Source organism: Anabrus simplex, chromosome 3 (assembly GCF_040414725.1).
Source record: "Anabrus simplex isolate iqAnaSimp1 chromosome 3, ASM4041472v1, whole genome shotgun sequence".
NCBI classification, from domain to species: Eukaryota; Metazoa; Arthropoda; class Insecta; order Orthoptera; family Tettigoniidae; genus Anabrus; species Anabrus simplex.
This window is the reverse complement of record NC_090267.1, coordinates 457,406,831-457,430,492: the sequence shown is the minus strand read 5'-3', so window position 1 is coordinate 457,430,492 and position 23,662 is coordinate 457,406,831. Positions and strand designations below refer to the sequence as shown.

The window sequence follows — 23,662 nt, the reverse complement described above, 5'->3', positions numbered from 1 at the left end:
ACAGTGCCATCAAGGTCTTCAAGAGGCTTGCGGGGAGTCTGCATTGCCTTACAGAACAGTGGCACGTTGGGTAAAATCCTTCAACGATGGTCGGCAAACTGTGGCGGACATTCATCGGGCAGGTCGTCCTACGAGCGTCAGTGAAGAAGTTGCGGGATTCGAACCGCAACTTTGCCATCGTAATCAATGACATACGGGTGTCAGGTTAACTCAGTGCATTGCCGCGTTACTGGACAGTGATCGAAACCAGACGATTAGTGAGCTGGCATTCGCTTCAGAACTGTTGCAGAGATTCGACAAGCAGTAGACCGCTCCATTCGCACCATCAACAAAACAGGCTCTGCTAAAGGTGTACTACGACTTCCACATCGCTGGCAACGGGTTATACACAACGCTGGTGACTACATTGAAGGACAGTAAAGGTTGCTATCATGTAACTCTTTTGTATCTGATGTATATAAATAGTTGCCACTATGTAAGTTCCAACCTTCGTATTCGAATATTTCCAAACACAGTCAAAGAAAAGCAAATCACTACACCATTAAGAAAACGAATTAGCGCATAAATTAACATTCTTGTTTAAGACAAAGTTACAGAGAGATATCACTTTGAGTCACTCATTACATTTGTTCTTGTTTGCAGAAACTTTCTGTTCGAAGTACAAAAAAGACGCACAATAATGTCACAAATTCCAAGATTTGTAATCACAATTTTAAAATATAATCACCACACTACACAATCAAAAAATAAACTCACTAGCGCATAACTATCAGCTCTCAATATCAAGCCAACAAGCACCTCATTGCGAACACATTGTTAACATTTACAACAAAACAATATAAATAAAACTGGAAATTTGCGGTATACAGCTTCCTGTCAATTACTAGGAGGCCAGCGCTCCAGAGGCATTATGGCGAAACTTTCCAATTGCAGCTTTATGTTGGGCTACACAAGCAATTGTGAAGGCCGGTGTAAGGAGCGCAGCGAGGGATCCAGTCGGCCGTGAATAAACAAACGACAGACATGGTTCGCCTCAACGAGCTTTCTAGCTCGTTGGTTCGCCTAGATACCTGCGCTACAAGTGGTGACTCCGGGCACTAATGTTAAGCAGCATATGATAAAACTTTGCCATCGTAATCAATGACCTACGGGTGTCGGGTTAACTCAGTGTATTGCGGTAGGCCTATAGCCAGTTATGAACTCAGGAGACAGGTGGGTTCGAATCCCGCGTTAGCCATCCTCGAAAAGTTTGTCCGTGGCTTTCCATTTCAAATCCAGGCAAATGCAGGACTGGTTCCTTTCTCAAGGCTACGACCGCTTCTTTCCCATTCCTACCCCGTACAATTACACCTACACCCACAGACAACACCCTCATACAGCGGTACATGTGGCTCATCCCCACGGGGCGTACCATAAATAATGTGTAACCATGACGAATAGAAGACCTAATGAGATCACGGCCGACTGGATCCCTCTCTGCGCTCCAGTTAGAGCGACGCATCAAGTCGGCCATGGTGAGATAAACGAGTTCAAGCGCGCTCCCGCAGAGCGGCGCTAGTGGAGCAAATCATCAAGGCTACACGGTCAGCTGTTTAGTGGAGGTTACACTGATACCCAAATAACAAAATACAACACCCAATAATTGTTTAAACTTATGAATAATACTATCATTCCCAGTCCCCACGAAGAAATATCTTTGGATTTTAATAAGAGAACACGCGAGATAAGATGCTTTTTTGCTAGTTGCTTTACGTCGCACCGACACAGATAGGTCTTATGGCGACGATGTGACAGGAAAGGCCTAGGAATAGGAAGGAAGCGGGCGTGACCTTAATTAAGGTACAGCCCCAGCATTTTCCTGGTGTGAAAATGGGAAACCACGGAAAACCATCTTCAGGGCTGCGGACAGTGGGGTTCGAACCCACTATCTCCCGGATGCGAGCTCACAGCTGCGCGCTCCTAACCGCACGGCCAACTTGCCCGGTGAGATAAAATGGAACATTACGAAAAGCAAAAGCAATATTATGCTTTACATTCTTTAAAAAAAAATACATGTTAAACAGAGCACATAAAACATGAAACATTCCGTGTTTTTAATCTTCTCCTGTAGGAAATTTATCCTAGCTTTGACTGAGGAAAGACATTTAACTCGCATTAAATTACGAGTTGCTTTCTTTAGTCACCTTATGAGGGACACTATTGGATTTTGGGCATCAGTAAGAGAACTAGACTTGCCGTGAATATGACTACAACTAGTCTGACCTTGAAGCTTACCGCTCACTGTTGCCATCACTGCTTCATTCACATCGTGATTCTTGTTCTTTATCATCTTGATAATGTCTTCATTCTTTTTTTCTACTGGGTGCCTTTAGCGATTTCAGCTCTGTGTATAGGTATTTTCACTTGCGCTTCGGAGGAGGTTATCGCTTTTGTCCTTTAAGAACTTAAGGGGACACTGCTCATCTGTTCGTAAAGATTTCAGCTTTTGGTTGTTTTGGAGGTTTCTTCCCATTGTTTCTCCGAACTTTTCGTACGCTTGTTTTTTTTTTTTTAATCTTTCACTGCGTTCTTCACTGCAATCTTTTAGTTTTTGTAGGCCTCTTAATCACTTGGGTGTTTTGTGACCAAGTACTTCTTCCACAGTTCCCTCTTCTTTCTAACCAGCTCATTTACCCCTTCCGTCCACCATGGTATCCTTTTCTGCTGTTGCCTTCCGCTGGACTTTCCACAGACTTCGGCTGCGGCTTCAAGGATTATCTCCTTGAAGAGGCGCCATACCTCCTCCAGTTGGTCTCCTCCCATAAGTGGCAATTCCAGTAGGTTAATCCTTTGTTTCACCGCCATTTGATAGGCTTGTTGGGTGGCCTCTTACATGGAACGGTAGAAAGAACACTTTCAAGAAATGCCAGGAGGGGATATGGAAACCAGGGATAATGATCAGGTTGGAGAAGAACAGCAGCACCAAGAGGAAGGTTGGACCGGTGAACTAAAGTGTGCATTGATGAAGATGAAACTAGGCAAAGTTGCAGGTCATGATCAGATAGCACCTGAGATGCTCAAGTTTATGAGCAAAAGTGGCGAAGACTTGTTCTACCGGATTATCAATCTTGCCTGGAAAACAAAGAAGATACCAGCCGACTGGGAGTACAGTGTCATTGTGCCAATATTCAAGAAAGGAGATAACAGAGATCGCAAAAAACATTGTGGGATATCGCTCCTGAGTGTGCTGGGGAAAATATATGCAAGGATTTTGGAAGACAGACTAAAGCAAGTTATAGAACCACAGTTGGACGAAGCGCAGTGTGGGTTCCGACCAGGATAAAGCACCCCAGACCTCATATTTAGCATTAAACAAATCAGTGAAAAACTGATGAGGTATGGAAAACAGGCACACTTGGCCTTCATTGACCTAGAGAAAGCCTTTGACACCATACCTAGAGATGAAATTTAGAAAACACTGAAGCAAAGAAGTGTCAATGAACAACTAAATACAGCAATTCAAAGCCTGTACAGAAAATGTCGAAATTATGTTCGCACCTGCAATGTAGAATCCTCGGAGTTTGAGTTTTCAATGGGACTTAAACAAGGGTGAATCCTTAGCCCACTTCTCTTCATTATCCTAATGGATGACGTCATCAAATCACTCAATGGTTAGGTGCAGAAAAACAAGCTTGGCTATAAGTTTCTGAAGCCAGCGTATATCACCCACTGTGCCTTCGCTGAAACTCGGAAAGAAACCTTCAAAAGAACTTGTTAATCTGGGAAGAAGAGCTGGAAAAGAGAGGCATGATAAACAATGCTAGAAAGACTCAGGCCATGATGATGATATCACGGCAGCATAACCCACACCAGATCGCACTGAATGACGGTACGGTCTTGGAGCAGACCACAGATTTTAAATATCTTGGAGCTACAGTGCAGCAAGATGGTAGAATGAATGGTGAAATTACAGTTCGATTCCAAGCCTCTTCAATGCATTGAAGAGAAATTTCCTTAACAATCCATCTGTGACTAAATCCACGAAACTTCGTGTGTACAAAGTGATATGTCTCCCTACCTTGCTCTACGGCTGTGAAACCTGGACATTGACCAGCAAACATCGGAGTAGAATTCAGGCATCAGAAATGCGATTTCTCTGCAAACTAGAGGGGAAAACGAGAAGGGATAGAATCAGGAACTTGACCATCAGAACTAGTTTTGTCGTATTACCTGTGCTCGAGAAAATTGAACAGAGCCAGTTACTATGGTTCGGGTATTTTCAAAGAGTGGATGACACCAGGATGGCTAAACAAGCTTTGGATGCCAGAATGCATGGAGCAAGACCGCGCGGGAAACCCAGAAGAACATGGGTAGAAGATGCGCTGTCGAAGGCAGGGTTGGAGAGTGGAGGAGAGTGAAGGAGCTGGCCCGAGACAGAACGCGCTCTGGAAAACCTCGACAATGCAAAGTAGAAGAGGACCGACTAAGTAAAAAAAGAAAAGTATAGGTATTTTGGTAAATGTAGAAAAATATGGGGCATCACTCCTGGTTTTAGTTTCCACCTCACACAAGGAAGTTCGACGTTTTCACCGTTTTCTTTGGCGATGAAAAATGATCGTCTGCCATCAGGCTTCCTTCCGTAACCCGATTTACAACAAGGAACGAAACAGTACGATATTTTCACGAAATAATAGAAAACTAGCTGATTGCGCACACAAAGCACTGCATAGATATTAATAGACTTTCCGAAAATATCAAAATAAACAAATTCCCTCGATAGGTGTTGAAATGGTTACCATAACTTACATTCGTCGACATTTTGGAGCACGTGTTGTTGTAGCTGGTTCATTGCGACTGCAGCGCCACACTCCTGTGGGGCCACCAACGACAACGTTGAGAGAGCGGAGTGAATACACTAGGTATATTATTCGTCATGGTGTAACTGTATCCGTTAAGTTATGAGCACGGAGGCAGATTGGATGCTCAAAAAGCCCCACCGAGCCTTCATAGCGAAACAGTAACAGTGATGGCAGCGCCAAAAGAGGTGTATTACACGGTTAAACTATGATTACCCCCGACCATTTCAAGAACAACTGCTTGTTTACTTCTTGCGCTCTAACGCCAGATACAGTAGAGTGCTAAATTTATGAGTGCTGTACTAGTTAGTCAGCCGGCCCCGTGGTGTAGGGGTAGCGTGCCTGCTTCTTACCCGGAGGCCCCGGTTTCGATTCCCGGCCAGGACAGGGATTTTTACCTGGACCTGAGGGGTGGTTCGAGGTCCACTCAGCCTACGTGATTAGAATTGAAGAGCTACCTGACGGTGAGATAGCGGCCCCGGTCTAGAAAGCCAAGAATAACGGCCGAGAGGATTCGTCGTGCTGACCACACGACACCTCGTAATCTGCAGGCCTTCGGGCTGAGCAGCGGTCGCTTGGTAGACCAAGGCCTTTCAAGGGCTGTAGTGCCATGGGGTTTGGTTTGGTTTGGTATTAGTTAGTCGGTCAGTTCTTGGCCAAAATTCCAAAAATCCGGCATGTCTTACAACTGATATTATTTAAAGGGACATACAGAACATGTTATTATTATTATTATTAGATACATTATTCTTTATTTCGTAATCCGATTACCCTCCAGGGTTGGTTTTTCCCTCTACCGCCTCAAGAGCATTGTCCTGGAGCGTGAGACTTTGAGTCTCACCTGCTGTCAGGTTAACTCAATGCGTTGTGCCATAGTCAGCTATGAACTCGGGTGATAGGTGGGTTCGAATCCCGCGTCAGCCATCCTCGAAAAGGTTGTTTCAAATCCAGGCAAATGCAGGGCTGGTTACTTTCTCAAGGCTGCGGCCGCTTCTTGTGGGGGATGGGAAGATTAGAAGGGATAGACAAGGAAGAGGGAAGGAAGCGGCCGTGACCTTAATTTAGGTGCCGTACCAGCATTTGCCTGGAGGAGAAGTGGGGAAACCACGGAAAACCACTTCGAGGATGACTGAAGAGGGAATTGAAACCCCTCTCCACTCAGTTCAGCTCCCGAGGCTGAGTGGAGCCCGTTCCAGACCTTGTACCACTTTTCAAATTTCGTGGCAGAGCCGGGAATCGAACGCGGGCCACCAAGGGTGGCAGCTGATCACACTAACCACTACACCACAGAGACAGAGATTATTATTATTATTATTATTATTATTATTATTATTATTATTATTATTATTATTATTATCCCGGGCACAAGTTGGTGAGTTCGATTTCGGCTCAGTCCGGCGGTATTTGAATGCTGAAATATATCAGCTCCGTGTCGGTAGATTCACCGAAACGTAAAAGAACTCCTGAGCAACAAATTCCGACACATCGGCGTCTCCGAAAAGGATAATAGGTAGTTGGTAGGACGTCATTATTACTATTATTTCAGAAAAAGATAGAAACCGGAAGCCTCCGTGGCTCGAGCGACAGCGCGTCGGCGTCTCTCCACTGGTTTTTCTCTGGGTACTCCGGTTTTCCCTGTCATCTTTCATTCCAGCAACACTCTCCATTAACATTTCATTTCATCTGTCAGTTATTTATTATTGCCCCAGAGGATTGCGGCAGACTTCGGCAGCCGGCACATTTCCTACCTCGCCGCTAGATGGGGGCTTTATTTATTCCATTCCTGACCTGGTCAGATGACTGGAAACAGGCTGCGGATTTTCATTTTCATAGAAAGCGCTCCCTGCTATTCAATCTTCGAGTGTTGACAACTATTTATCTGTATTAAATCAAGTAGCGCTACATGTAGGCCTACGGTAGTCAGCTTCTAAGCAGATTTGACTGAATACTCCCTCTGTCTTTCAGGCAAACATGTGAAGAAGCTGCCTGGAACATATAGATTAGAAATACACGCCCGAACAGGGACTCGAACCCTGGACCCTTAGGTTAAAAGCCTAATGCTCTACCGACTGAGCTATCCGGGCTCGCAGCGTATCTGGCCAATGCAATGGTATACAAGCGTAGGGTTCGCAAATTTCATGAGGATATCGATCTTTCATAAATTTGGCACATCCTTACATGACACAGTACTTAAGTATTAACCAGGACACCTCAGAACATTCAAGCACCAGCCTCTGTGATCATGAATTTGGAAGTCAGCTCGGTTGTAACCTGACGGTATGTCCAGCTAGGGAAGTTTCACCATTCTGCTCTATCCCATTTGGAAAAATCTTACCGTGTCCGCCTCGGTGGTGTAGCCGTTAGTGTGATTAGTTGCCAGCCCCGAAGGCCCGGGTGTCATTCCCGTCTTTGCCACAAAATTTGAAAAGTGGTATGAGCCTCGGGAGGTCAACTGAGTAGTGGGAATTCGATTCCCACCTCAGCCATCCTTGAAGTGGTTTTCAGTAGTTTCCCACTTCTCATCCAGGCAAATGTCGGCATTGTGATTAACTTAAGGCTACAGTCGCTTCCCTTTCCCTTGTCCATCCTTTCTAATCTTCCCATTCCCACAGAATGCCCCTGTTGAGCAAAGCAGGTGAGGGCACCTGGGCGAGGTACTGGTCCTCCTCTCAGTTGTATCCCCGCTTAGTCCGAAGGAAAATCCAACCCAAGAGGGTAAACGGATTAAGAATGATAATTAGTAATTCCATTCACAATATATGAAACCCTAGGTCTTATTTATGACAAAAGAGAATGTACGATGAGATCAGGCCTTGCTGGTAATAATGATTATATGGGAAGGATTGTTAGAAATGTGAATCATGGAGGCGACTGTTAATGGCGAACGGTATTAAAATAACCGAGCTCGATAGCTGCAGTCGCTTAAGTGTGGTCAGTATCCAGTATTCGGCAGATAGTGGGTTCGAACCACACTATCGGCAGCCCTAAAGATGGTTTAAGATGGTTTCCCGTTGTTTCCTATTTTCACACCAGGCAAATGCTGGAGCCGTACCTTAATTAAGGCCACGGGCACTTCCTTCCCACTCCTAGCCCTTTCCCTTTCCATCGTCGTCATTAGACATGTGTGTCGGTGCGACCTAAATCAACTTGTAAAAAAATGAAGGATCGGTATTACAATGTCCTTCAAGAACTTATGGTGTCCACCTATGTGGTGTAGTGGTTAGTGTGATTAGCTGCCACCCCCGGAGGCCCGGGTTCGATTCCTGGTTCTGCCACGAAATTCGAAAAGTGGTACGAAGGGCTGGAATGGGGTCTACTCTGCCTCGGGAGGTCAACTGAGTGGAGGTGGGTTCGATTCCCACCTCAGGCATCCTAGAAGTGGTTTTCCGTGGTTTCCCACTTCTCCTCCAGACAAATGCCGGGATGGTACCTAGCTTAAGGCCACGGCCGCTTCAATCCCTCTTCCTTGTCTATCCCTTCCAATCTTCCCATCCCCCACCGAGGCCTCTGTTCAGGATAGCAGGTGAAGCCGCCTGGGCGGGGCACTGGTCATCCTCCCCAGTTGTATCGCCCGACCCAGAGTCTGAAGCTCCAGGACACTGCCCTTGAGGCAGTAGAGGTGGGATCCCTCGCTGTGTCCGAGGAAAAAGGCAACCCTGGAGGCTAAACAGATTAAGAAGAAGAAGAAGAAGAACTTACGGTTATTCATTAACCATATGATTATTTGGAAATCCACTGGAGGTTTTCATTGAATACGAGATGAAGATCTGTCAAAGTGAAACTCTCGCAGTAGACATTCAAAGGCAATAAGTTGTACTGTGTGTAACTGCTCGCCACCGCCACAGTTGCTGAGGTCCGCCATCCCCAGCTGGTGAGTATAGCCACTGACGTCTGGAAATGTGGCACGCAGCTAGCCGAATACGTGAGTTTTGAACAATTTCATTGTGTGATAACCTGTGATGCTATCGATGCTTAGTGAAGAATACGCCTGTTGATTTTTTTAAACAAGTTTTCATTCCCCACCATGAAGGGGTGGAGCGGGCTAACTAGAAGGTTACGCCCTCTCTCTGACCAAGCTGTTGCTTATTCCCTTACTAAGCTATTACGGTGAGGAAAAATGTGAAATGTACTGAGATCTTGAAGCATGGTATTTACCTCTGCCTACTCCTCTACGACCTTCAATTCTTCCCTTTAGAATTAGGTGTAAAATGCATAATTTTCACCACGTAAAGCATGTCCTACCGCCTTTGCTGGCAGGACCTAGTATTTACAGTGCACTGTGTCTTCTGGTATGGGCTAGAGCAATTTTGTTACTTTCATAGATGTCTCTGTCTTATCCTTGGCTTTGACAATATGAAAGTGACTGAGGTATGAGCGATGTTAGTAATGCCAATCCTTATGCAGCCAGTCCCTGCTATGAATGGTGTGAAAATGTTGCTCATAGGGTCGGTTGGTGTATGCATTTCAGTGGGCTTGGCAGACTGATATGTAATAGCAACTCTGGCTCGGTGAGGAAAGCAACGGGAAACTACCTCACTCCTCATTTTCCTAGAACGCCTCTTCAGTGATGCCTAGGCCATCTATGACAGCTGATGGCAGAGCTGTTGAGGATCCCACCAGCGGCATCGCTGACGGACTGAACATACATAAAGCATGTCCTAGGTACACAGTTCTTCGGCATTTGATGGTGTTGTGAAGTTCTCTCTTGAGTTTGCTCCCTGTGAAACTTCAAACCTGTAATAATATTTCTCTTTAACTCTTTTTTAATATTTATTTCTATTTTATGTTTCTACTTCATTATGATTTTTGGACTTTCCCACAAGAAATGCTATGCAATTATACATTCTACTATGCAGCAGGAAATGGAAAGATTTCTATGACTTCTATTACGGCAATCAAATTAGATTTTTTGGCTCGCAAATACTGAAGCAGCTGAGAAAATTGGTCACTTTCCTCCCATATATTACTAACTTAGATTACATTTAGAGAAAATGTATCTGTATAGTTACCACATTGAGCTTCTCGAAGCCCATTTTGTCGAATGGCCGAGTATACAGAGGACTGTGAACGTCTGCGAAACCAGCCCAAACGCCTCGCATGTCGTAAGCCATTACATGAACTGCATCCACCAATCTGCAAAAGAAAGATATTAATAAAAGGACTATACAGATGTTGAACATAACAATGATGTGTATATTAAGAGGCCTATCACTGCGATCCTAAGGCATGATGTTCACGTCTACGACCTTCAATTATCCCTTTCAGAATTAATTAAAAAGTTGTATATTTTTAATCAAGTAAAGCATGCCCTAGGTATGCAATTCTTCCGCATTTAGTCAGCAGTTCTCTTTTGCAGTTTGTGCTCTGTAATTCGGTACTTGACCATCAGTGGCATGTTCAGTCCACGAGACACCGAGCATTGTTCTATGAAGGTATTCTCGACTCAGCCTCGAGAGGTCAGCTGAGTGGAGGGGGTGTTCAGTTCCCATCACAGCCATTCTCGAAGTGGTTTTCCGTGGTTTACCACTTCACCTCCAGGCAAGTGCCGGGATGGTGCCTTACATAAGGCCACGGCCGCTTCCCTCCCTACCGAGCTCGATAGCTGCTGTCGTTTAAGTGCGGCCAGTATCCAGTATTCGGGAGATAGTAGGTTCTTAAGTTCGAAACCCACTGTCAGCAGCCCTGAAAATGTTTTCCGTGGTTTCTCATTTTCACACCAGGCAAATGCTGGGGCTGTACCTTAATTAAGGCCACGGCCGCTTCCTTCCCACTCCTAGCTCTTTCCTATCCCATCGTCGCCATAAGACCTATCTGTGTCGGTGCGACGTAAAGCAACTAGCAAAAAAAAAAAAAAAAAAAAAAAAAGCCTCCCTCCCTCCCTCTTCCTTGTCTACCCCTTACAATCTTTGCAACCCCTCACACGAGGTCCCTGTTGAGCATAGTAGGTGAGATACTGGTCCTCCTCCCCAGTTTTATCCCTACAACATAATGACTTACGCTCCAGGACACTGCCCTTGAGGCGGTAGTGGTTGGATCCCTTGCTGAGTCGGAGGGAAAAGCCAACCTTGGACGGTAAACGGGTTAAGAAAGGAATGATTGTAAAATAAGGGTATTTCTGCATAGGCCGTACCCACAGTACGAAAAAAAATATATTTTTTTTTACATTTTCCGTATGTATGTATGTATGTAGGCCCTATCTCTGTACATACGTACGCGCATCAAGAGGAAATGGCTGATTAGATTTTAATGAAAATCTGTAGTCTATGTAAATTCAGGGAAGAAGTTACTGCAATTTGCCGGGCTGAGTGGCTCAGACGGTTGAGTTGCTGGCCTTGTGACCCCAACTTGGCAGGTTCTGTCCTGCCTCAGCCCATGGTGTTTGAAGGTGCTGAAATACGTCAGGCTCGTGTCGGTAGATTTACTGACAAGTAAGAGAACTCCTTCGGGAGTAAATTCCGGCAGCTCGGCGTTTCTGAAAACCGTAAAAGTAGTTAGTGGGACGTAGAGCTAATAACGTTATTATTATTTATTCAGTACAATAGACCAAGAGTCTGAAGCTCCAGGACACTGCCCTTGAGGCGGTAGAGGTGGGATCCCTTGCTGAGTCCGAGGGAAAAGCCGAAACAGATGATGATGATGATGATGATGACAATTTAGGGTATAAATCTGTTTATTCACTGTGGATGAAATGGTAGTTAAGGGGAATGCCTAAAACGTGTTTCTCAAGTACATATGTTATTAGATGCAAGGTACTTTCTATCTACACTTACTTGCATAGCTCTGGTACGTGGTAGCCTTCTTTTAGGCGGAATTTTGACAATGGTACCGCCATTGTTATTTCCCATCCTTTGCCTTCAGCGTCGAACGCTTTCCTCAATTCATCCAGGAAAAAGTAGACATTATCCTTATCTTTACGAGTTCCATTCCTATCCGCAGCACCGGGATACTCCCAGTCTAAGTCAAAGCCATCAAAGCCATACCAATTCATGTAATCTGAAACAGTAAGAAGATACAATCCCTAGAGATAACACAGTGTTGCTAAAAAATTTCAGGAAGATTTCCCAACCTATTCGAAAATATTTCTGTTACATTCTTACTGATAAATTTAAGAAAATGTTATTCAAGTAAACGGGTCATACAAATCAAGGTATTAAGATATTTATTGTCACTACATTTTCTGTATTTTATGAGTGGTGGGCTGGTAGTGATTACTGTAGAGATGGGCACTATCGACTGAAAACCACTATCGACTACTCGGGCGATAGTCCCTTCGAACTATCGACTGAATAGTCGAATGTTTTCAGTAGAACAAAAGTATTCATTACTTCCTGTTGAGAAGACTGAACAGTCGAATGAAAGTATTCATATCACGCAAGTAGTCATTCCATGAAAATCATTCGAATGTTTCCAGTCGAAACTCTCCGTATCAAAAGTGGAGAGTCGTACTTTTACGAATTCGACTCAATTTAACGCAAATTACGAATAATTAGAAATCACTTGTATAGACACCCATTAGAAAAAAAAAAAATGTTATATTGAGTGACTTACAAATTTATTCAAAGAGACCCACGTTCGCAGCCCAGAAGTCCACTTCGCTCCACATTAGGAATAAGAAGCTGCACCACCTGGATATCCCAGTTCCGTATTCCATTCTCGGACAGCGGATACCAGAATCCGATTTACGCACTCGTCCGTACACGGGGCTAACAAATAGAGAGATGCCCTTAATACGAACCAACATCATACGAATGGCCTTTCTTGGTGCTAAATGGACAGTGAAACGTAGAAAGACGACAACGAGGCTCTATTCCCGAACAATGCTAACAATAATAATATGAAAAACTTATTGCTGTAGTACACAATCAAGATATATATGAGAATAGCCAAACACACTATCGTACTACTGTATTTTCTAGATTATTATTATAGTTATAAATGAATAACGTAATTAATATAAACAAATATGCAACGAAATAAAGAGCACATAAACGACAAGAGAAAATCGCCATATTAAGTAGGTACCTATAAAGTTAACATATTATATATTACATATCCGAAGTGACCATAAACCGATAGTTCCATTCGCTGTGACGGGAGTGCGACTGAATTCAGTCGACTTGTTTAGTGCTAACTGGAGAGCAAAACGTGGGAGATGCATGACGGGAATACGACTGAATTCAGTCGACTAGTTTTTAAAGTAGTCGACTGTTACGATAGTTTAAACTATCGACTAGTTCGATAGTTATCAGTCGATAATGCCCATCTCTAGATTACTGTTTTACGAGAAGGTACAACTAGGAGGTGCCAGAATCGCGTTCCCGCGCTTACTGCTCTCATGGCTGGTAACGTCACTCTGAGAACACTTTTCCAAGCGGTAACGTTAGTAAGCGGTTTCCGGTCAGCTCTGGTATGTGAATTAGTACACTGTGTGAGTAAAGTGTGGAATACGTGCTGTTATTTAGTGCAATGAATTAGTGAAATCAGGAATAACAGCGCTGTTGCAGAGTGTAAAAATACTGAGAACATAATTTATCACGGCTTCCAAAGAAAAGATAGTTTACGGGCTAAAAGGATGTTACGGTGTAAGAGAGGCGATAAAATCAACAATAACACGGCTAGAATTTGTTCCGCACATTTCAGCTCTCATGACTATGAAAGGGACTTCATCATCATCATCATCTGTTTACCCTCCAGGTTCGGTTTTTCCCTCGGACTGAGCGAGGGATCCCACCTCTACCGCCTCAAGGGCAGTGTCCTGGAACTTCAGACTCTTGGTCGGGGGATACAACTGGGGAGTATGACCAGTACCTCGCCCAGGCGGCCTCACCTGCTATGCTGAACAGGGGCCTTGTGGAGGGATGGGAAGATTGGAAGGGATAGGCAAGGAAGAGGGAAGGAAGCGGCCGTGGCCTTAAGTTAGGTACCATCCCGGCATTCGCCTGGAGGAGAAGTGGGAAACCACGGAAAACCACTTCCAGGATGGCTGAGGTGGGAATCGAACCCACCTCTACTCAGTTGACCTCCCGAGGCTGAGTGGACCCCGTTCCAGCCCTCGTACCACTTTTCAAATTTCGTGGCAGAGCCGGGAATCGAACCCGGGCCTCCGGGGGTGGCAGCTAATCACGCTAACCACTACACCACAGAGGCGGACTGAAAGGGACTCAAGAAACAAATTGCTGGGCTTGCCAGTAAAAAGGAAATTTAAGGCAGATACCCTCTCAAAATATTCCTAACTGGCATGGAAATGTAAATTTAAAAAGCATTTCCTTCGTACTGTGGATGCGGCCGATACAGAAATACCCTTCTTTTAAAGTATTTCCTTCCTTAATCCGTTTGCCGACAGGGGCTGGCTTTTCCCTCGGGCTCAGCAAGGGATCCAACCTCTACCGCCTCAAGTTCAAGAAATGATGACGATCAGGTAACATTTGTTCCATTATTGGTATTAACATATTTATCGTATTTATATTCTGAATGAAAAAAATCTGAAATTATTGTGAATAGGCTATTCTTATTACTATATTTCCCTCTTTGTTTTGCAAGGATGAGTTTCATTTTCTGTTGGCACAGAAATTATTTATAATTATCTAATAACAATAAATTGTCCGCCTCTGTGGTGTACTGGTTAGTGTGATTAGCTGCCACCCCAGAGGCACGGGTTCGATTCCCGGGTGTGCCACGAAATTTGAAAAGTGGTAGGAGGGCTGGAACGGGGTCCACTCAGCCTCGGGAGGTCAACTGAGTAGAGGTGGGTTCAATTCCCACCTCAGCTATCCCGGAAGTGTTTTTCCGTGGTTTCCCACTTCTCCTCCAGGAAAATGCCGGGATGGTACCTAACTTAAGGCCACGGCCGCTTCCTTCGCTCTTCCTTGTCTCTACCTTCCAATCCTTCCATCCCCCACAAGGTCTCTGTTTAGCATAGCAGGTGAGGCCACCTGGGCGAGGTACTGGTCATCCTCCCCAGTTGTGTCCCCCGACCTAGAGTCTGAAGCTCCAGGACACTGCCCTTGAGGCGGTAGAGGTGCGATCCCTCGCTGAGTCCGAGGGAAAAACTGAACCTGGAGGGTAAACAGATTAAGAAGAAGAAGACTAACAATAAATTATTTTTATTTATAGGCGATGTCCACCCAAGATCGGAGATGTCAGAACCATCCTCAAAGCAGAATAGCAGATCTATCTCTCAAGAAACTAGAACTTCACCAGTCAACAATTGCAGATACCGCTCTTGAGATAGCTGAAAACACAAAAGAAGAAATCAGTCGGTTGAAAACAGAAATACACAGAGTGAAGACGGAAAATTTGTTATTAAGGAAATATAATATGGCCCTAAAAAGTCCAAAGACCTTTTAAAAATGTCAGCACAGTCCTAAACAAGAAGTACGTAGAGAAGTGAAGCGTGTCTTGTCTCAATGCTTTTCTCCGGGCCAAATTCGGTCCCTCCTGAGCAAGACCAAGGGAGTGAAGTGAGGCTTCCAAAAAAAGCATTTTAAATGTCAACCTGGAATTCTGAAAGAGGTTATCGATCTCATTAAGGATAAGGCAGAAACATAAAAGTGCTTCGAAAGATAGCAGTTATCAACTTCGACGAAATGAATACAGATGGTCATGTGTGTTACGATTCATCTAATGACGGTAATTCTAGGTCCACATAAAAATATACTGGTTGCAATGTTTCGTGGCTTGTTTTCGCCTTGGAAACAACCTATATATTATAACTTCGATGTGACCATGACCAGCATATTGTCAGAGAAGTTGAAGATGCTGGAATTCACATTGTTGCTGAACTTGTGACATGAACGGTAAAAAACTAAATGGTGCGGAAGGAGCTAGGAATTTCTTCTGATAAAACATTTTTTAAACACGGTTGATCAAAGCAGAAAAATATGGGTCTTCTGTGACGTCCCTCGCCGGATTTTACTCCTTAGGAACCATTTTCTAGATGAAGGAATCACTTTTCCTAGCAGCAAGGTGATGAGCAAGAAGTAAATGGAGGATCTCCTAGGAAGCCAAGAAGGCGAACTAACTATAACCTATCATCTCAGTGTAACAGGACGCACTTGACAGAATGTTCGAATGGCTGCCCAGTTGTTTTCTTGCCGCACTGCTCAAGCTCTCCCATACAGTTCAAATAAAGATGAGGAAGGCCAATTTAAAGATGTTGTGAATGATACGTTTGATGTATTAAAGTCCAGATATCCTAAGAATGACAAAACACCTCTTCGGAATGGGTTTGGTCTGCCGTTGGATTTGATAACAAGCAGCATCTCCTTCCGTCTCAAAAGGGTTTCATTACTTTCATCAATTCACTCTTTGGACTCGACAGTGACATGAAAGCTGTCGGAGCTACGTACATTTTAACATCAAGGCTGATTCAAGATTGCTCAGAGAAGTTATTTTCCAGAATTCGAGGACTTGGTGCATTCTACAATCATCTCACACCGTTGAAAGTAAAAAAAAAGCAGAATGCGGTTGTTAATAGTAACAGGAAGTGCAGGTGAGAATCCCTTATCATCTTGTGTATCTGTTACAGATGGTAGAAGTGAGCCTTCTACATAATTGCAACCACCTGAAAGTGATGAAGGTTTTAGCAAGTTCATTACCAGCGAACTATGCATCAGTGTGTCCAACTCGTTGGCTGAATGGTCAGCGTTCTGGCCTTCGGTTCAGAGGGTCCCGGGTTCGATTCCCGGCCGGGTCGGGGATTTTAACCTTCATTAGTTAATTCCAATGGCCCGGAGGCTGGGTGTTTGTGCTGTACCCAACATACCTGCAACTCACACACCACGCCGTCCACCGGAAGGTCTGCCTAACAAGGGCTGCACTCGGCTAGAAATAGCCACACGAAATTGAATTTAATGCATCAGCGTTGTAGAAAAACTGTGAGGGTTACGGAAATCTAAAAATCTTAAATGCAGAAATTGTTAAAAAATGAAACAGATACCGCCCCCAATCATAATAATGTATTGCTTCATTTATTTTATCATTTTACTTTGTCGTGTGTTGTTCCACCGCATTAACATAAGGTTCTTTAGTCTTTAGAAAGATACTTTCATATGTTATATCAATATTATGTAATATAATGTATTGTTTCATTTATTTTATCATTTTACTTTGTCGTGTGTTGTTCCACCGCATTAACATAAGGTTCTTTAGTCTTTAGAAAATTACTTTCATATTTTATATCAATACTAGCAAGATACCCGTGCTTCGCTACGGTATTATACTGAAATTTATAATTGAATGCTTATCGTTTTATATATAACCCACCGATATTCGCGATCTGACTCGTTTTCTGAGAGATTACGGCAACGTTCCTCCCATTTTTCAATCTTTTATCCAGCAATCGATTTCGTACTTCCCGGGATAGGTCCAGGTATTCCACCCGGTCAGTTGGGTCCCTAAATCTTTGCCATCTTTTCCTATAAGCATTTTTAATGTGGATCGAATCCTTGAGGAGATCCGGCGTGGTGTCGTCTTGGGTGCCTTGGCGGTACTGAACCTCTACTTGGCGGTAAATTACATCTGCTGCCGTTGTCATTGATGACAGTATGACCAGCACCATTGTCGCCCGTAGGCAAGTGCGCAGGACTTCTGGCGATACGAATGACATACTTCCGTGCATTGTTGACCTTATTACAGAGGTGAACAATTGCACGGTCAACCATATATCTATCGTTTATTTCAAATATGTTTAAATTTTTGTTTATATGCCAGAAGAATCTACTGTAATCTATGAAGGTTCTCCAAAGGAAAAGATGGCTCTTGAGAACGAACCCAGGAGAGATTAAAAATGATCGGTTTATGATCAGAATAAGTACATTGAAAATCCTCAGCCTGTTTCCAGTCATTCAATCGGGTCAGGAATGGAATGAATAAGCCCTGCCGAAGCATGTCGCACTCCACTGGGGCAATGATTATGTGAATGACAAATGAAATGAAATTATATTGGAGAGTGTTGCTGGAATGAATTATGACGGGGAAAACCGGAGTACCCGGAGAAAAACCTGTCCCGCCTCCGCTTTGTCCAGCACAAATCTCACATTGAGTGACCGGGATTTGCCGCTTGAGCCACGGAGGCTCCTTATAAGTACATTAGGAACAGTAAAATCAATTGGTCTCACCTCCGTTTTCACCCTACCGCGGTTAAGTTGATTTACTTCCCCCCCCCCCCCCAAGAAAGAAAACGTGTTCCTTTATGTTTAAGGGAGATTCCAAATACCAATGTTCACGTATGTTACCTTCAGTTTTGAGATATAAGTATTCCCATAAAAATAATTTACTTTTTTCACTTACTTTCACAATACCCGCCCCCACTTAAGTGAATTTTCAGGCAAAAATACTTGTTTCTTTAATAGTAAAGGATCTTCTAAATACCGATTATCTTCAGTTTTTGAGATATGTGTCCTCATGAATTCGAATTCAACTCCTTTTCACACTTGCCCCCAAAAATGATTCTCCGCCCCCTCCCCCCCAAAAAAACGCGTCGTTTTATTTTTAAAGATGATCTAAATACCAATTTTCACGTCCGTAAAAACTTTAGTTTTTATTAGATGTAAGTATCCTCCTACAATTAATTCAATAAATTTGTCAATTTTTACCCCCCCCCCCCCAACCTTCATTGGATTTTCCGAGAATACCTGTTTCTTTACTTTAACAGGAGATTCCAAATACCAATTTTTACGTCTGCAACATTTTACGTTTCTGAGATATACTGTAGATATAGTCTTTCTAAAAATTCACCCCAATTTGTCACTCCTGTTTAACCCCCATTAATTAGATTTTCCAAAAACAAAAAATAAATGTTTCTGTATTTTTAAAGGAGATTCCATATACTAACTGTCTGGTCTGTAATATCTTCAGTTTCTGAGATATAAGTATCCTCATTAAAGACATTCAACCCCTTATTCACACTTTTCACCCCTCCTATTGGGATTTTCCGAAAACAAAAAATGCATGTTCTTTTATTTTTAAAAGAGATTCTAAATATCAATTTTTACGTCTGCAAACTTTTGAAGTTTTGAGATATAGATACACTCATTTTTAAAATTCACCCCCCCTTTCATCCCCCCCACTATTTGGATTTTCTAAAAACAAAAGGTACATGTTCCTTTGTTTATAAAGGAGATCCCAAATACCGATTTTCAGGTCTGTAACATCTTCAGTTTATGAGAAATAAGGTTCCTTATTAAAGGCATTAAACTATTTTCACCCATTTTCACCCCTCCTATTGGGATTTTCCGAAAACAAAACAATACGTGTTTCTCTATTTTAAAAGTAGATTCTAAGTACCAATTTTTACATCTGTAAACTTTGAAAGTTTTGAGATATAGATACACTCATTTTAAAAATTCACCCGCCTTTCAACCCTCCACTATTTGGATTTTCCAAAAACAAAAAGTACATGTTTCCTTATTTTTAAAGGAGATCCCAAATATCTTTTTTCAGGTCTGTAATATCTTCAGTTTCTGAGATATAAGTATCCTCGTTAAAGGCATTCAACCCCTTTTCACCCCTCCTATTAGGATTTTCCGAAAACAAAAAAAATACGTGTTTATTTATTTTTAAAGGAGATTCTAAATACCAAATTTACATCTGTAAACTTTTAAAGTTTTAAGATGTAGACACACTCATTTTAAAAATTCACCCCCCTTTTCACCCCCCATTATTTGGATTTTCGAAGAAAGGAAAAAATACCTGTTCCTTTATTTTTAAAGTAGATCCCAAATTCCAATTTTTGGGTCTGTAATATCTTCAGGTTCTGAAATATAAGTAGCCTCATTAAAGGCATTCAACCAATTTTCACCTTTTTCCACCCTTCCTATTGGGATTTTCCGAAAACAAAAAATTACATGTTTATTTATTTTTGAAGGAGATTCTAAATACTAATTTTTACAGCTATAAATTTTAATAGTTTTGAGATATAGATAGACTCATTTTCAAAATTCACCCCTTTTTCACACCCCCCATTAATTGGATTTTCCAAAAACAAAAGAATAGGTGTTTCTTTATTTTTAAAGGAGATCCCAAACACCAATTTTCAGGTCTGTAATATTTTCAGTTTCTGATATATAAGTATCGTCATTAAAGGCATTCAACCCATTTTTCAGCCCTTTTTACCCCTCCTATTGGGATCTTCCAAAAACAAAAAATACGTGTTTCTTTATTTGTAATTAAAATTCTAAATACCAGTTTTTACATCTGTAAACTTTCAAAGTTTTGAGATATTGATACACTCATTTTAATAATTCACCCCCCTTTTCCCCCTCCCATTAATTGGATTTTCCAAAAAGAAAAAATACGTGTTTCTTTATTTTTAAAAGAGATCAAGTGTACCAATTTTCAGGTCTGTAATATCTTCAGTTTCTGAGATATAAGTACCGGTATCCTGATTAAAGGCATTCAACCCCTTTGTCACCGTTTCTCACCCCTCCTATTGGGATTTTCTGAAAACAAAAAAATACGTGTTTCCTTAATTTTAAAGAAGATTCTAAATACCAATTTTTACATCTATAAACTTTTAAAGTTTTGAGATATAGATACACTCATTTTAAAATTTCAACCCCCTTTTCACCCCCTTAGCGGCGGAATATCCAAAAATCCTCTCTTAGCGAGAACCTACATTTTAATATGAATGTATCCCCAAAATTTCATTTCTTTATGTCCAGTAGTTTTGGCTCGGCGATGATGAATCAGTCAGTCAGTCAGTCAGGACAAGCTACTTTATATATATATAGATTATAGGAAATTGGATAAAATTGTAGAATATAGTTTAGATATAAGTTTCACCATGTTAATTGTAGCTTATCTGTCGTAGTTGCCACTGTAATTGGGACACTAAGTCCTCTAGTGTGCAATAAATAAATAAATAAATAAATAAATAAATAAATAAATAAATAAATAAATAAATAAATAAATAAATAAATAAATAAATAAATAAATAAATAATGCCATTGACGTAACACCTGAGGCTTTGGGATATCTTTCAGGTTACATAACTTTTAAAAGTTAACACATTCTTAGTTCTCTGGGTTCGTTTTCTGTTCAGTGTATCCCTAAAACAGTGGACTCCGATAGATTCGACTGGATTTCCGCAATCTCTGAACTGGGAGGCGTTATCTGTGAGTGGATGTGTAAAATAAAGCAGCTTGGAGTAGTGTTCTGCAGTTCCCATGGATCACAAAACGCTAAGTGCGAATGGGTGATAAAATATTTAGTGTCTAATGTAAGCTCCAAGTTCCCTGAAATTCACAAAAAATAATTTCGCTACTTGTAAGAACAAGAACATTCATTAGGATTAGACACTTTAAACCGGAAAATATATATGGACATTTTACGAAAGAATGCTTTGAAAAAGAAATCTTCTCTGGGTAGCATCATTATCATCATCACCACCACCATGATGATGATCATCATCGTTCAAGACGAGTTCTATCTAATCCTCAACAGAATGTAAGTCTAGATGTATAACAAAATATTCTTAAATTATTGCACTTCCTGTAACTTATTGTACATGTCATATAACGCTCGTATTTTTCTTCCTTTTTAAACTGTTATAATTAACTATAATAATTTGGGCAACAATTTACTTTTATGTTAAGTTGACAAGTGTTGAATTCAGTGTTTACCTAATGTATATGCTTATTAGTTCTAGTGCTTTGTTCATCAATTTTTATTTTTCTCAGTTTTTACAATCGCCTCCGTGAGTGTGTGTGTGTATCATTACAGCTACAGTCCGACTCGTTGGCTGAACGGTCAGCGTACTGGCCTTCGGTTCAGAGGGTCCCGGGTTTGATTCCCGGCCGGGTCTGAGATTTTAACCTTAATTGGTTAATTCCAATGGCACGGGGGCTGGGTGTATGTGTTGTCTTCATCATCATTTCATCCTCATCACGACGCGCAGGTCACCTACGGGTGTCAAATAGAAAGACCTCCACCTGGCGAGCCGAACCCGTCCTGGGATATCCCGGCACTAAAAGCCATACGACATTTCATTTCATTACAGCTACAGATTTGACGCGCTATGTTTTCGTACTAATTTTAAATAATAGATGTTATGTCCTCTAAAGTTGCCTGAGTTCTGTATTTCATAACTAATTGGAGCGTAATTAAAATATCTAACAAGATTAACTCAAAAACACCCAGCTAACAGTACCCTGTAACACATAAGGCATTAAATCTGGCGGTAGAACTATCCTCAGGATGACGTCATGTGCAACAGCCAGAGGCGGCGTATCTTCTTGGGATGGCCTACCTGTTAGTATTCTAGCTAAATTCCAATTAGGTAATACTATATTTAACACTAAACAGAGGAAAATATGGAAGGGGTCCGATCCTTCGAAATGTTCTAAGGCCCCTTTAGTCACTTCTTACGATAGGCAGGGGATACCGTAGTGTTCTTTCTACCACTCCCATCCGCAGGGTTATATCTTGTAACGTGGCATGGGAATGTTGTGTGCTGGATTAGCAGACATATGATGCTACATATTTCTTTCGATTTCTCGGAACACTTTATCTCCTTTTGCACATCGTAAGAGGCTACTAAGAGAGGCTCGCTCTCTCGTCTTCTAAATTTGAAAACATATCCATTATTCTATGCTATAATGTGTAGCGGAGAATTATACATTTTTATTTTATTTTTTACTTCTAACTCCATTGGAATCAAGTTTCAAAAGCCCATAAAATGTTTAATTTTCACCCTCCGAGGATTAGCGGACTTTTCGAATGATCAGATTTCTTCTTCTTTCTTCAACGGTTAGTGTGAGGAGGAGCTGATATTCACAATATTATGCCTCAGCCATATGTGCCTGTATAACGAAGAATACGCATGCACAGAAATGGTATCCCGATATAAACAAAGCATGGCGTCCCACCACCTCCTCGCTTAACACATTGCTGCAGGTAGACAGTTCGCTGCATGACTGATGTGATTGAAATGGGCACAGAGGTGGATGTATAGTAATCCACACACTGTGCCTTCAGCACAACTTCCTTCTCTCCCCCTTTCCTTTCTTTTCGGTACTGGAGTGGCCTTCAGTACTACCCCTTCATTCCCTGCCTTCCTTCTCAGTACTGGAGTGGGACAGTGTTGACCGTTTATGTCGGAACACCATTTCTATGTATGCGTGTACCAAAAAATCCGGAATTTTCGCAAAGTGTCGAGGTGAAGTCTCGAGAAAAATATATATATTTTTAAAGTCACCACAACTACCAGCAGAAAAATCCTTCAGCCACGCCGCATGATATGACCGAAGAATTGAAGATTGCTTTTTGTTGTTTTTGTTTTGTTTACACAACGCTAACAATGTGGTGTTAATGTTAAGCTAATTGAGAAGTCAATAACTCCACTAAGGAAATCTGGTGTTTCTTGAGTGGGAGAACTGAAATAATGTAAAGTGAGGTTAGTGACAGTAAAGTTACGCGAATAGGGGAAGGGAGGACGATAAATAAGATCAACTTCGTTTTGTAGAAATATTATTAAATGAAACTTACGAACTATGCTCTCGATCATTGTACACCTCCGCTCGCCGTCTGAAACCAGCTGTGAATATTTGTAACCTCCTTCAGCCCATCCACCGAGAGCCAACTGCGTCTTCAGATGTGGGTATCGTTCACGCAATGCTGTGAAGTTCGCAAAGCCGCCATCATATTCATCGTTCTGAGGAATAAATAAATAAATAAATAAATAAATAAATAAATAAATAAATAAATAAATAAATAACGTTCTGAGGACATCAGAAACCAGATTACCAAGACAAATTATTGAGAAAATCTGGAATTTGAAGCAACAAATGGGTTTGATTAAGGAAATTAGAGAGGATATGGAAGAACTA

General features: G+C 41.9%; 1 protein-coding gene and 1 non-coding gene across 2 annotated transcripts in view; both read right to left on the bottom strand.

Moving 5' to 3' along the window:
• LOC136867430 (endochitinase) overlaps positions 1–23,662 on the bottom strand; it is a 274,252-nt gene that overhangs the window by 29,014 nt on the left and 221,576 nt on the right. The window contains exons 4-6 of the mRNA XM_067144633.2: positions 23,322–23,487; positions 11,606–11,828; positions 9,845–9,968 (exon numbers count right to left, since the gene is read on the bottom strand). Of these exons, the coding sequence (XP_067000734.2) occupies positions 9,845–9,968; positions 11,606–11,828; positions 23,322–23,487 (513 nt within the window). The remainder of the gene's footprint in view (positions 1–9,844; positions 9,969–11,605; positions 11,829–23,321; positions 23,488–23,662) is intronic.
• TRNAK-UUU (transfer RNA lysine (anticodon UUU)) lies at positions 6,847–6,919 on the bottom strand. Its single transcript has one exon. It is a non-coding gene; the product is annotated as a tRNA-Lys (tRNA).